The 10,113-nt window shown below is 63.4% G+C and overlaps 1 protein-coding gene across 1 annotated transcript in view; it reads right to left on the reverse strand.

Moving 5' to 3' along the window:
• Positions 1-2: 2 nt before the first annotated feature.
• The window catches only part of LOC103262928 (cytochrome P450 26B1), an 11,663-nt gene continuing 1,552 nt past the window's right edge, over positions 3-10,113 (reverse strand). Inside the window, exons 2-5 of the mRNA XM_008060604.1 lie at positions 2,766-3,041; positions 2,432-2,587; positions 857-1,141; positions 3-520 (exon numbers count right to left, since the gene is read on the reverse strand). Coding sequence (XP_008058795.1) covers positions 128-520; positions 857-1,141; positions 2,432-2,587; positions 2,766-3,041 — 1,110 coding nt within the window. The 3' untranslated portion in view covers positions 3-127. The remainder of the gene's footprint in view (positions 521-856; positions 1,142-2,431; positions 2,588-2,765; positions 3,042-10,113) is intronic.

Below are 10,113 nucleotides of genomic sequence, written 5' to 3' on the forward strand. Positions count from 1 at the left end.
AGGGGAGGGCAAGTTCGGGGCCGCTTGCCCTTCCCCGGTTCCAGCCCCCTCCCTCACACAGGTTTCTACCTCCAGCGCCCCACCCCCCCACTCCTGGGCCAGGCCGAGGCAGGCGCGGGCCTTGAAGTTAGACCGTGGCGCTCAGCATGGCCTCCGTCTCAGGCAGGATCTTGTTCTGGTTGGAGTCCAGGCCGAAGAACTTGACACTGAGGCCATCCACGGGGTGCAGGACGGGGACCAGGGTGATGCGGGGGAAGGTCCGCGTGGCCAGCTCAAAGCGGCTGGTGCTGGCCAGCTCCACCGCCAGCACCTTCAGGAACAGCTTGGCCAGGTGCTTGCCCAGGCAGGTCCGCACGCCGCCACCGAACGGGAGGTAATGGAAGCGGCCGTCCTTGTCCTCACTCCGCGCCTGGCTGAAGCGGTCAGGGTCGAACACGTTCACGTCCTTGAACACGGGCGCTGTGTCATGGGTGTCCCGGATGCTGTACATGACGCTCCAGCCTTTAGGGATCTGGAAGCCCTGGAGGCAAGATGGGGTGGGGGCAGTGGTGAGAGCCACAGGAGGCCGCGGAGGACCCAGGATGGGCCCAGGATGGCCTGCCTGCCCAGCCCCAGACCTGCGTCTTCCTGGAGACGCCCTGCTGTGCCCCCAGGCCTGGCCAGCCTCCCCTGACTGTGAGACCCGTATCTACAGGGGCCCACACGCAACTGCATGTGATGCCCAGGTTGGCTCCATCGGACTCCACTTTGGGGCTGTGTCTCCCAGCAGCCTGAAGGCTCCCCAGAAGCCGGCACTGTCTCCCCGTCTGGCTGAGGTCTCGACCCCCGCAGCCCCCAGCCCCGGGCCCAGGCTCACGTCGAGCTCGAAGGTCTGCAGCACAGTGCGGTAGCCACCAGAGATGGGGGTGAACAGGCGCATGACCTCCTTGATGACGCAATCCAGGTAGCGCAGGCCGCTGAGCACGTCAAGACGCAGGGTGCCCTCGCAGGGACAGCCGCCGCTGTGCAGGATGCCGTGGGCCCGCAGCTCCTCCCGCAGCTTCTCCAGCACGGTGGGGTGCTTCAGCAGCTGCATGATGAGAGACGTGCTGGCGCTGGCGGTGGTGGCGTAGGCTGCGAAGATCAGCTCCAGGGTCCCGTCCTGCAGCGGCAGTGGGGGTTGGCGCGTTGGTAACATGGGCTCACCCGGGGGGGGGGGGCGCGGCCCCGTTCAGCTGGCGGCCCCTGTGCCCACGGCCATCCATGCCCGCCCAGCCTGTTTCCTGCTGTGACTCCAGCTGCTTTTGAGCCTCGTGTCGCTGGGGCATCAGGGCCACGGCGGACGCGGGGTCACAGCCAGTCCCTGGCTGGGCAGGAGACACAACTGCAGTGACCCAGGGTGGAAGCACTCGCCTGCGAGTCCCTGGGGGCAGGGCCACTTCTCACCCACGGCTCGACCCCTGGGCCAGCTCGGCAGGCCTGCTCGATGCCGTGAGCTCGTGAGAGAAAAAGAGCCAGGCCCAAGACAATGGTGGCAAGTGTGTGTGCACATGTGGGGCGGCCTGGGGTCAAACCCAGGCCGCCCCACTCTCAGTCCCAACTCCCTCCTCTGTCGCCAGGAGGAGCAGGCGGGGTCTGGGAGGCAGCCAGGGCCATACTCTGATGCCCTGAGGGAAGGCTGAAGAGAGGTGGCCCCCGGAGGACCTGAAGACTGCTCCAGGACTCTTGTGGCCAGCAGGGCTCCAGGGCCACAGATGCCCCGTGGAAAGGTCCCAGTAGGTCATCTCATTCCACATGGGCCCCGAGAGGGGCATGACGGGGCCTGGCTCCCTCGCTTGCCAGGGTACCACCTACGAGTCCTCAGACTTCTTGGAAAGCGGGAAGGTCACTGGGACCTCGTCCTGGCTTCCCAGGAGAAAAGTTGGAGCTAGAATACGGGGGCGCAAAGACAGTGGGGTTGGGGAGTTGCAGCGAGTGTCTGTGGGCGCCCAGCACTCGAGTAGGCCACAGAGCCTGGCTGGGATGGCTAACTATCCCCTGGCCCCGGGTGGAACGCCCACCCACACAGGGCGGGCAGGAGGCCCTGTGTGGAGCCCAGCTGGGTGCAGCAGAGGCTGCAGGGTGGGCAGGACAGCCGTGAAGCGCCATCCACCTTAGTGGGAGTCCTCACATCCAAACCTTTCCTGCTCTTCCCCAAGGGCCAAGGCTGGCCTCAGGCAAGTACTTCCTGTTCCGGGCCTGTGTGTCCCTGGGTGGCCGAGGGACACTGGGACCACAACATGAATGGATGGTCCCGGGAGAGGAGGACGGTCTGTGGTGTCCTGCCTAGCAGGGCCAGGGACACTGTCTCTGCCTCAGGTCTAGCCCCTCCAGCCACTGCCGGGAGTGAGACCAGAGCGGGTGGAAAGTGCCCTCCCTGCCAGGAAGCCCCAGAATGCAGCGCCCAGCCCACCTTCAGTTCCTGCATGGTCATCTCCTTGCCGTGCTCCTTGCTGCTCTCGATGAGGAGGTCCAGAGCGTCCGAGTAGTCCTTGCCCTGGGTGCACTGCAGCTTCTCCCGGATGGCCTTCTCCAGCCCCTTCTGCAGGATCTGCCGCGCCTGGATGCCCTGTGGGAGAACGGCCATCACTGCACCGAAGGCTCCCGCCTGGGCCTCGGGACCGCCCCCGCTGGCACCGCTTCCCTGTGTCCACACGCCCTGTGCCGGTCCCAGCGGCGGGCGCCTTCTCCCTGAGGGTGGGCTCGTGGATGTCCCAGACCCCAGTTCCCAGGCCCTGAGAGCTCACCCGTCGGTAGCCACTGAAGGGCAGGTCGACAGGCAGGGAGAAGACATTCTCCACAAACTGCTGGTAGACCTCGAAGAGGTGCGCCAGGTCCTCCTCGGGGATGCTGAAGCCCAGGAGCACGCGGATGGCCATGCGGAAGGTCAGCTTCTGCGCCTCCTGGTACACGTTGATGGCCTCGGGGTGGCTGCTCCAAGCACGCAGTGTGTCCTGGATCACCAGCTGGATCTTGGGCAGGTAGCTCTCCAGGGCCTCGTGGCTGAAGATCTTGGAGAAGACCTGGAGGGTGGAGGGTCAGGCCAGTGAGCCGGTGGCCTCCCCGCTCCAGGCCGGCCCCCGAAGCCAGCGCGACCCCTGCTCTGCCTGCACGAGGCTCAGAGGCCATGCCTGCAACCTGGGAACACTCACAAAATGGTGAGGTCTTGGGGACAGGGCAGTCTGCGGGGGATGTGGCTGCCTAGCCGTGAGGGGCACAAGAGTAGGGTGAGCAGGGCTGGAGCAGGGCAGCTGCCCTCCCACAGCAGGATCCATTCCTGAACGCCAGGACGCAGGACGAGAGTCCAGGAAAAGGAACACAGTGAGTGGACGAGACGGGGAGGAGGGAAATGTGTGATGTGGCTCTTCTACTTCGCTGATGGGAGAAGAGCAAGAGAGTCTGAGGCTGGACCGCAAGCAGGACTTGCTAGGAGCCAACGTTTTCTCACTTGCTGGGAAACACCTACAGGAAGCCTATTAACATCTGTGCCATTGAAATGTCTCTTCAGTGTGGCTGGGAGAGAGGCAGGGGGATGGGGCAATGGCTTTCCACCCCAAGAGGTCATAAAGACAAACAGAAGCCCTTTGAATTCCTGCATCTTCCAGGACCACTCCAAGTCGCCAATGAGTCCCTGTTTCCACCTCCCCTGCCCTCTGCCCACCTGACTGGCTCGGCACCCCCCTTCCGCCCCTCCTCGCCCAGGACCCCCGGCACATGTTTTTCACGTGTGCAGGAGAGGGGAGGATGTTAGTTTATTTGCCAACAGCCTGCAGGTCTCACTTGGAACCAGCAACCTCCATCGCCCCCCCAGTCCAGAGCAGAAGAGGTGGACCCCACCAGCATCAAAGGAAGGGCAGCCGGGAAGGCAGAGAAGGGAAAGACCGTGCAGAAGGAGCCCCCGCTCCATGCAAGCCACACACACGCACTGCCCTCCCTGCCTACCCCCCCCACAACCACCGCACAAACTGTAAATGTGAGAATTTCCCTTGCAGTCAGCTCGAGGAGGAAAGGTAACATTTTCCTGGCCGGGGCCCTGCATGGCTAATGGGAGGGCTGGTTTGCAGAAATAACAGTGCTGGCCCTTCAGTGGCCCAGCCAGGCACTCACAATAGCACTTTCATTCCGAAATTCCCGGTGGAGAGAGGGAGGGAGGGCGGGAGGCCGGGGAGGGGCAGAGAGGCCCGCGCTGTTTGGGGCTGCTCCTGCTAGAGGGACAGCGAGAAGCAGAAGGATGGCAGGAGGCGGCCTGGGTCAGCCCAGCCCTGCCTGGGTCACCCGCACTTTGCCCAGTTTAGGAGTCTCAGAGGATTTCCAAGGCAGACCCTGGCTGCCACCTCCCTCCAGAGGGTCGTGGAGAAGGGCCGTGCTTGCCTCAGTCCCCCACCCTTGCGTCCTCAGCATCTCAGGTTCAGCCTTTGGGCTAAGGGTCTTGGGGAGGAGGGTGGGGCCCACGGCAGAGTGCAGCACGGCCCACTAAGGGCCCTTCCAAAACAGCAAAGATGCGGGGGGGGGGAGGGCAGAAAGTGGCTTGCAGGAGCTGAGCAAGCTCATTCAGAAACAAGACAGGGAGGCAGAAAAACCACTCTGCAGCTCCCAGGCCTCTATGGGGAGCCTGGAGGTGGGACAGGAGGGGACAGGGAGGCCATGCCTGGGCCAGAGCCAGCCAGTGGCAGACTAGTGATTCTGTCGTGGAGGGGACAGGATAGAGTTGGCCAGAGCCTCCAGTACATGGAAGACCTGGGTCTAAAGATGCACAGAGACAGGCAGAGGCTATGCCCACCGGGCCCAGCCAGAGGCAAAGGCAGCTGGGCTCTAAGGTGCAGGGGTGTGATGGGAAAAGAGGCTGGGCGCCCAGAGACCTGAGTTGTAACCACACAGATCACCCACCAACTTATTGTGTGAGCACGGCCAGATCACCTCCCACTCTCTCAAGCCCCAGCTTCCTCATCTGCAAAAGAGTGAGGTTGAACCAGGTGATCTCTGGGTTTCCTTTCAATCCACCAAGCACTAAACTCCATGACCCGCTTGCCCCTAAGTCAGTGCCGTCTTCTCCCAGCAGCCCAGAAGTTGGCAATGCTGAGTCGCCTGCAGGGCCCCCCTCACAGACCCCGTAGGCTGGAGAGGGGCCACCCCAGGGCTTCTCAAGGTGGGGCGCAGAAGACGCACCTCACTTAACTGACAAGCCTTGTCCTGCCCCATGGGTTACGTTCCCTGCGCCCTCTAGTGATGGCCAGCTGAACTGCTCCTTCCCAGGCCTCGGGGCCAGTGAGGGTCGGAACAGCTCAGGGACCTGGGACTGAGCAGAAGTAAGTGTGTGTGTGGGGGGGCACACCTGACCCCCAGGTGGGAAGGGGTCCTGAGCAAGGCCCACCCAGAAAGCCTGCTGCCACCTGCACCTGCAGGTCCCTGTGGCTGGGGTCTCGGAAGAGAGAACGGAAGCCAGGACCAGGACTCTTGTCTTAACCAGACTCTGACGAGCCAAGTGACAGCCAGTGTCGCTGCCCCTTCTGGAGCTCCATTTACTCCTTGAGTTCACGGGAGTCCGGCTTGATGTTCTAAGGTTCCTTTCCACCTTGGCTGTCCCTTTATTCTCCTGAGCCCCTCTGAAGTAGAGAATCTACCAGAATGAGAAGCCAAGCAAAGCTGGGCGGTGGGCACTCTGGCCCCAAGAGGCTTTCCTCAGAGGTCACCAAGCCCATGCCCCTGCCTCGGGCCCAGCTGGGAGGCATCAGGGCCTCCCAGGCACTGGGAAGACTGCAGGGCCTCATCCCTGGGTCTGTGCCCAGGGTTCACAACACGGGCACTTCCTGAAGCCGAAGCAGCTCAGAAACCACCACCCACCACAAAAGACAGACAGAGGCGGAGGTGTCGGCTGGGGCAGAGGGAGGCCTGAGCTGCGTCAGGGCGGGCTGGGTCGGAGGTGGCCATCTGCCGGGGTCAGGACTCGGGCACCCTGGGAAGGTGCCCAGGGAGCGGCTCAGTGTGAAGGGAGGAAGGGCTGCCGGCCCCCAGAGCCGACTTCCCTGACCACAGTCATCATGGGTTTCAGGCTGCTTTGTTTCCCTCTGGGGCTTCCCTCGGAATTCCCAAAAGTGCGCCAAGAATGCTGGACAAAGGTCACCACAGCCCAGGCCCAGGCCAAGTCCTGCAGGGGAAGCCACAGGTATGGACTTGCCTCCAGGGTTGTCTGGGGGGAGAGCACGAGCAAGTCCCACCCAGGCGAGTCCGCTGGAGCCTCAGAAGCAAAGGCGGGGGGAGGTGGGCCGTCACCTTGAGGGATGTCCCTGGACAGATGCGCCCACCGAGGCCGCTGGTTTCCCACCAACACAACAATCTCAAGAGCTCCGGTTTCCGGTCCTCTCCCTCCCCCAGAATGGGAGCCGATTCCATAGCAAAGGCCTGGGGCACCACCAGGGGCTTGTCAAGGCTCTAATTCCCCATAATTGTTTCTACAAATGCCTTCTCCCTTGAGCCAGGCCTCCCTCACCCCTCCCGCCTCTCACCCAGTGTCTATGAACCCCCATGGCACCCGTGCTCAGCCAGACATCCTCCCCTTCTCTTCTGGTGGCTGTGGATGGATGGACAAATGGATGGGCAGCGGGGGTGGGAAAAGCCAGAGAGGGAACCCACTGCCCGGGCCAGTGACTCAGACGGGGAGGAATGGAAGTGGCTGCCCGGGAGGGGCGGGGGCCCAGGCAGGCCACCCGGCCAAGCCACTGGAGCCTCGGCCTGCAGAGTGGAAAGAATAACAGAAGGCAGGCAGCCGCCGAGGCAGCCGTCCGCACAGGGATGACGCCAAGGTGTGTACTTTATATCAGGCGGGGGGGGGGGGGCAAAAGAGGACGTCATCTCCCAGCCGCCTGGCATTTCCACTGGGCCTCAGCTTCACTCTGGGAAATGCCCAATCCTGGCGTGAGGTGCTGGACGGGGCCGGCCCAGACCACCCCCCACACACCCCAGCAGCCTGTGCGTGCACCTGCCCGGCCTCAAAGAGAACAGAGTACCTTTTCCCAGCTGACTTTAGCTGCAGTGGCCTCTCACCTGCTTCCCGCTGACCAGCTCTTCCACACACTTGGCAAATACCTGCTGAGCCATGGAATCTGAAAACCCCTCCTGGAAGCCATGGCCCAGAGGGGGAAGGGCCCTCCCGAGATCACAGTGAGGGCGTGACTGGCCACACCTGAATCCCCTTCCTCCACCCACTCGCAACCCCACGGAGCAGCCCTGGATCAGCCTCGGTGGGCTCCGGATTTGCCCCAGGGTCCCACAGGGGACCCTCCTCTCCGGCCCCAGTTTCTGCGGAGGGCAAGGCAAGCTGTTGCAGCTACTCTGGTTTGTCCTCCGCCTGTCTCAGGCCCCTGGAGGTCCTTCCCTCTCAGGCCTAGGAACCCAGGACGGACACAGCAGCCGGCTCAGGGGGCCCAGGGCCAGAGCAGACCCAAGCCAAGCCTCCCATTCCCCGCCAAGGCCACGTGTGTCCTCCGAGGCTGGGAGGGAGAGCAAACACATCAGCACCACAGCCTTGGACCCCTCCCTGCCCTGGGAGAAGGACACAGAAAGGAGGGACAAAGGGAGGGGATGGCCCCCACGCCCAGCCTGCCCACCCGCCGGCTGCCTGGCACCAGGGCGTGCAGAGGGAGGTGCCCACTCCCAGGCACCCTGGCAGTGACCATGGGCTCCCTCCCCCGCTGACCTTCAGATATATCCGCTCCTGCCACCGGCCCCGCCCCCTCAGCCGTCCCTGCACCCACCCGCTGGTGTTACAGTAACTTTTGGGTGAAGGACTTGGATTGGCAGAACAAAGGCTCTGTGCCCGTGCCAGGGGCAGAGCTCCAGCAGCAGGCGGCCTGGCCGAGCCACCAGCCATCCCATCCAGTGCAGGCTGGAGCCTCTGGCCCTGCACTGGGCCTGGGGAAGGCGACTGTGTGGCTGGAGGCTGTGCCTTAGTCCAAAGGGCTCCTGCAGCCAGCACGGCTGGCCGTCCCCAGAACCACCACCATGAGCCCTCAGGCCCCGCCCACCTGCTGAGCCACCTTCTGGCCTTGCCATCCGGACACAAACCCGGGAGGCACAGGGTTTCCCAGAGGAGTGTGATGACACAAACCCGGGAGGCACAGGGTTTCCCAGAGGAGTGTGATGACCCTAGGCCTGGCCCCTTCCCCCACTCCAGGACGGGCCCAGAGGTCAGATCAGGAAGGGGCAGAAGGTGGGCAGGGAGGGCTGCCTGACTTCCACCTCCAAGCCCTATCTCCCCACCTCAGCCCCAGGCACAGAAGGTCCCCCCGCAGGGGTCTGAGAAGAAGGCGCCAGACAGCCCGCTCCTGGGCCTCACCAGTCCAGGGCCTCCAGGCTAAGTGTATCCCCCAAGACACTCTCCAGACTCCTCAGGGTCACTTCTGGGGGCGTCCTGAGATCGCTGGCCTCTTGGTGCATGGATGCCCAGCCCTATCACCAATCCTGGTGCGTGAGGCTGGGCATCAGAGGCATCTGGAACCCTTCCGTGACTCCTCGTGTCTCCGACAACCCTCTCGCCCCCATCTTTCTAACCGGACGCCATCCACCTCAGCCTCTCCACACACGGAGAGAGATGGGGGTCTCTCCTGCCGTCCCTCAGAGACACCCCAGGCCTGGGCGGGGGAGGGGCAAGCCGGGAGGGAGGGAGTCAGAGGCCTGGCTGCAGGGACACAGCCCGGTTCCCGGAGATGATTCTGTGAGACTGGGCAAGGCTTTCTGGACCTTTTCCCTGGCAACCCCACCCCTGCTGGCCCAAGACCACCAGGGCAGCCAGGGCAAACACCTGGAGTGCAGCAATGGCAGCGAGAGCCCCTTCCCAGCACATCTGGTCAGACCTCCCAGAGACGGGGTGGGCCCCAGGCCCCAGTGGAAACAGTGACGCTCTAGTTCCCCACGAGCGGGGCCCCAGCACACCTGGGCCCCACTTCCTGCACGTACCTCCCAACTGGGCCAGACTGGGCCCGGCAGCCCGTGCTCCTGCCAGGCCCCTGATGGCAGCTCGGGCCGGACAGGTAGTGCGTGGCGCCCGGCAGCCCCCACCCTGGCCACACTGAGTCCACTGGGTCTTGGATCCGGCAGCCTGGATATTCTCTCCAGGACCAACATGGATACTCGGGAACTGTGGCCCTGAGGGTTCTCGTCCCCCTCAGGTCAGACGCTACTTCTTGAAGCAGGGATCAAGCTTCTCCATGCTCTGCTCCTAACCCCAGGGCTTCTGTGCAATTCAGTAAACTCTGGTGTATGGATCAATGGAGGGAGATTTGGGGAGAAGGATCCTTTTGCCTAGCTGACCGCCCGCTTGCTGTCCCTCGTGGCAAGCCCACGAGGACACGCGGAGGGGCCTCTGCATTTGGCTCTGAAGCCTCTGGCCAGATGAAAGGGCTGGTGGTGATTCCTCACTCCCAGGGAGCTAGAGGGCCACTGCTGGAAATAGAGAGACCATGGATGCCCTGAAACCCTCCCAGCCCCGCCCATCCCTCCTTCCTTCCCTCTGGACTCCTCCCGCCCTGTTCCTCTGTGCTCTCCCCTTCCCTCTCCCACCCCCCCTAAACGAACAATGCAGGCCAAATCCTCTGAGCTTTTCAGGCAAGCCATTCCCACCCAGCCCCTGGGGGCCCAAGGCCAAGTCAGGCGGAAGACAGGTGGGAACGCAAGGCGACAGTCTCACCCCAAAGCCCTCTGCACCCCAAGGTCTAACACTCTGGTCCCAGCAAGCCTCCTTCCTCCTCCCAGCACTCTCCATCCACCCCACCTTCTGGCAGACCAAGGGGGCAGGGCCCAGCAGAACTAGACCCTGGTGCTGGGAAACAACTGTTCCCATGGACGCCGAAGTCCCGTGTGCAGACCCTACCCTGCTTTTCCTTTGCTTCCTGGCCTGGGTCAGGTCTCTATCAACTTCTCTAGGCTTCAGGGTCCCCCTCGGTGAGAAGGGACCAGTAATTCCTTTCGTGTCAAAGCCTCTGTAAAGATGAAATGCGGAAGCAGCCGCCTCCTCTGGAGCCCAGTTCCTGAGTCTGGGCGCTCTCCTCACTCCCGGGAAAGGGCCTTTGGGGGAGTCACGAAGACGGGGGGGGGGGGGGG

This window comes from Carlito syrichta, unplaced genomic scaffold, assembly GCF_000164805.1.
Source record: "Carlito syrichta isolate Samal-C Ts95f unplaced genomic scaffold, Tarsius_syrichta-2.0.1 Scaffold92612, whole genome shotgun sequence".
Lineage (NCBI taxonomy): Eukaryota > Metazoa > Chordata > Mammalia > Primates > Tarsiidae > Carlito > Carlito syrichta.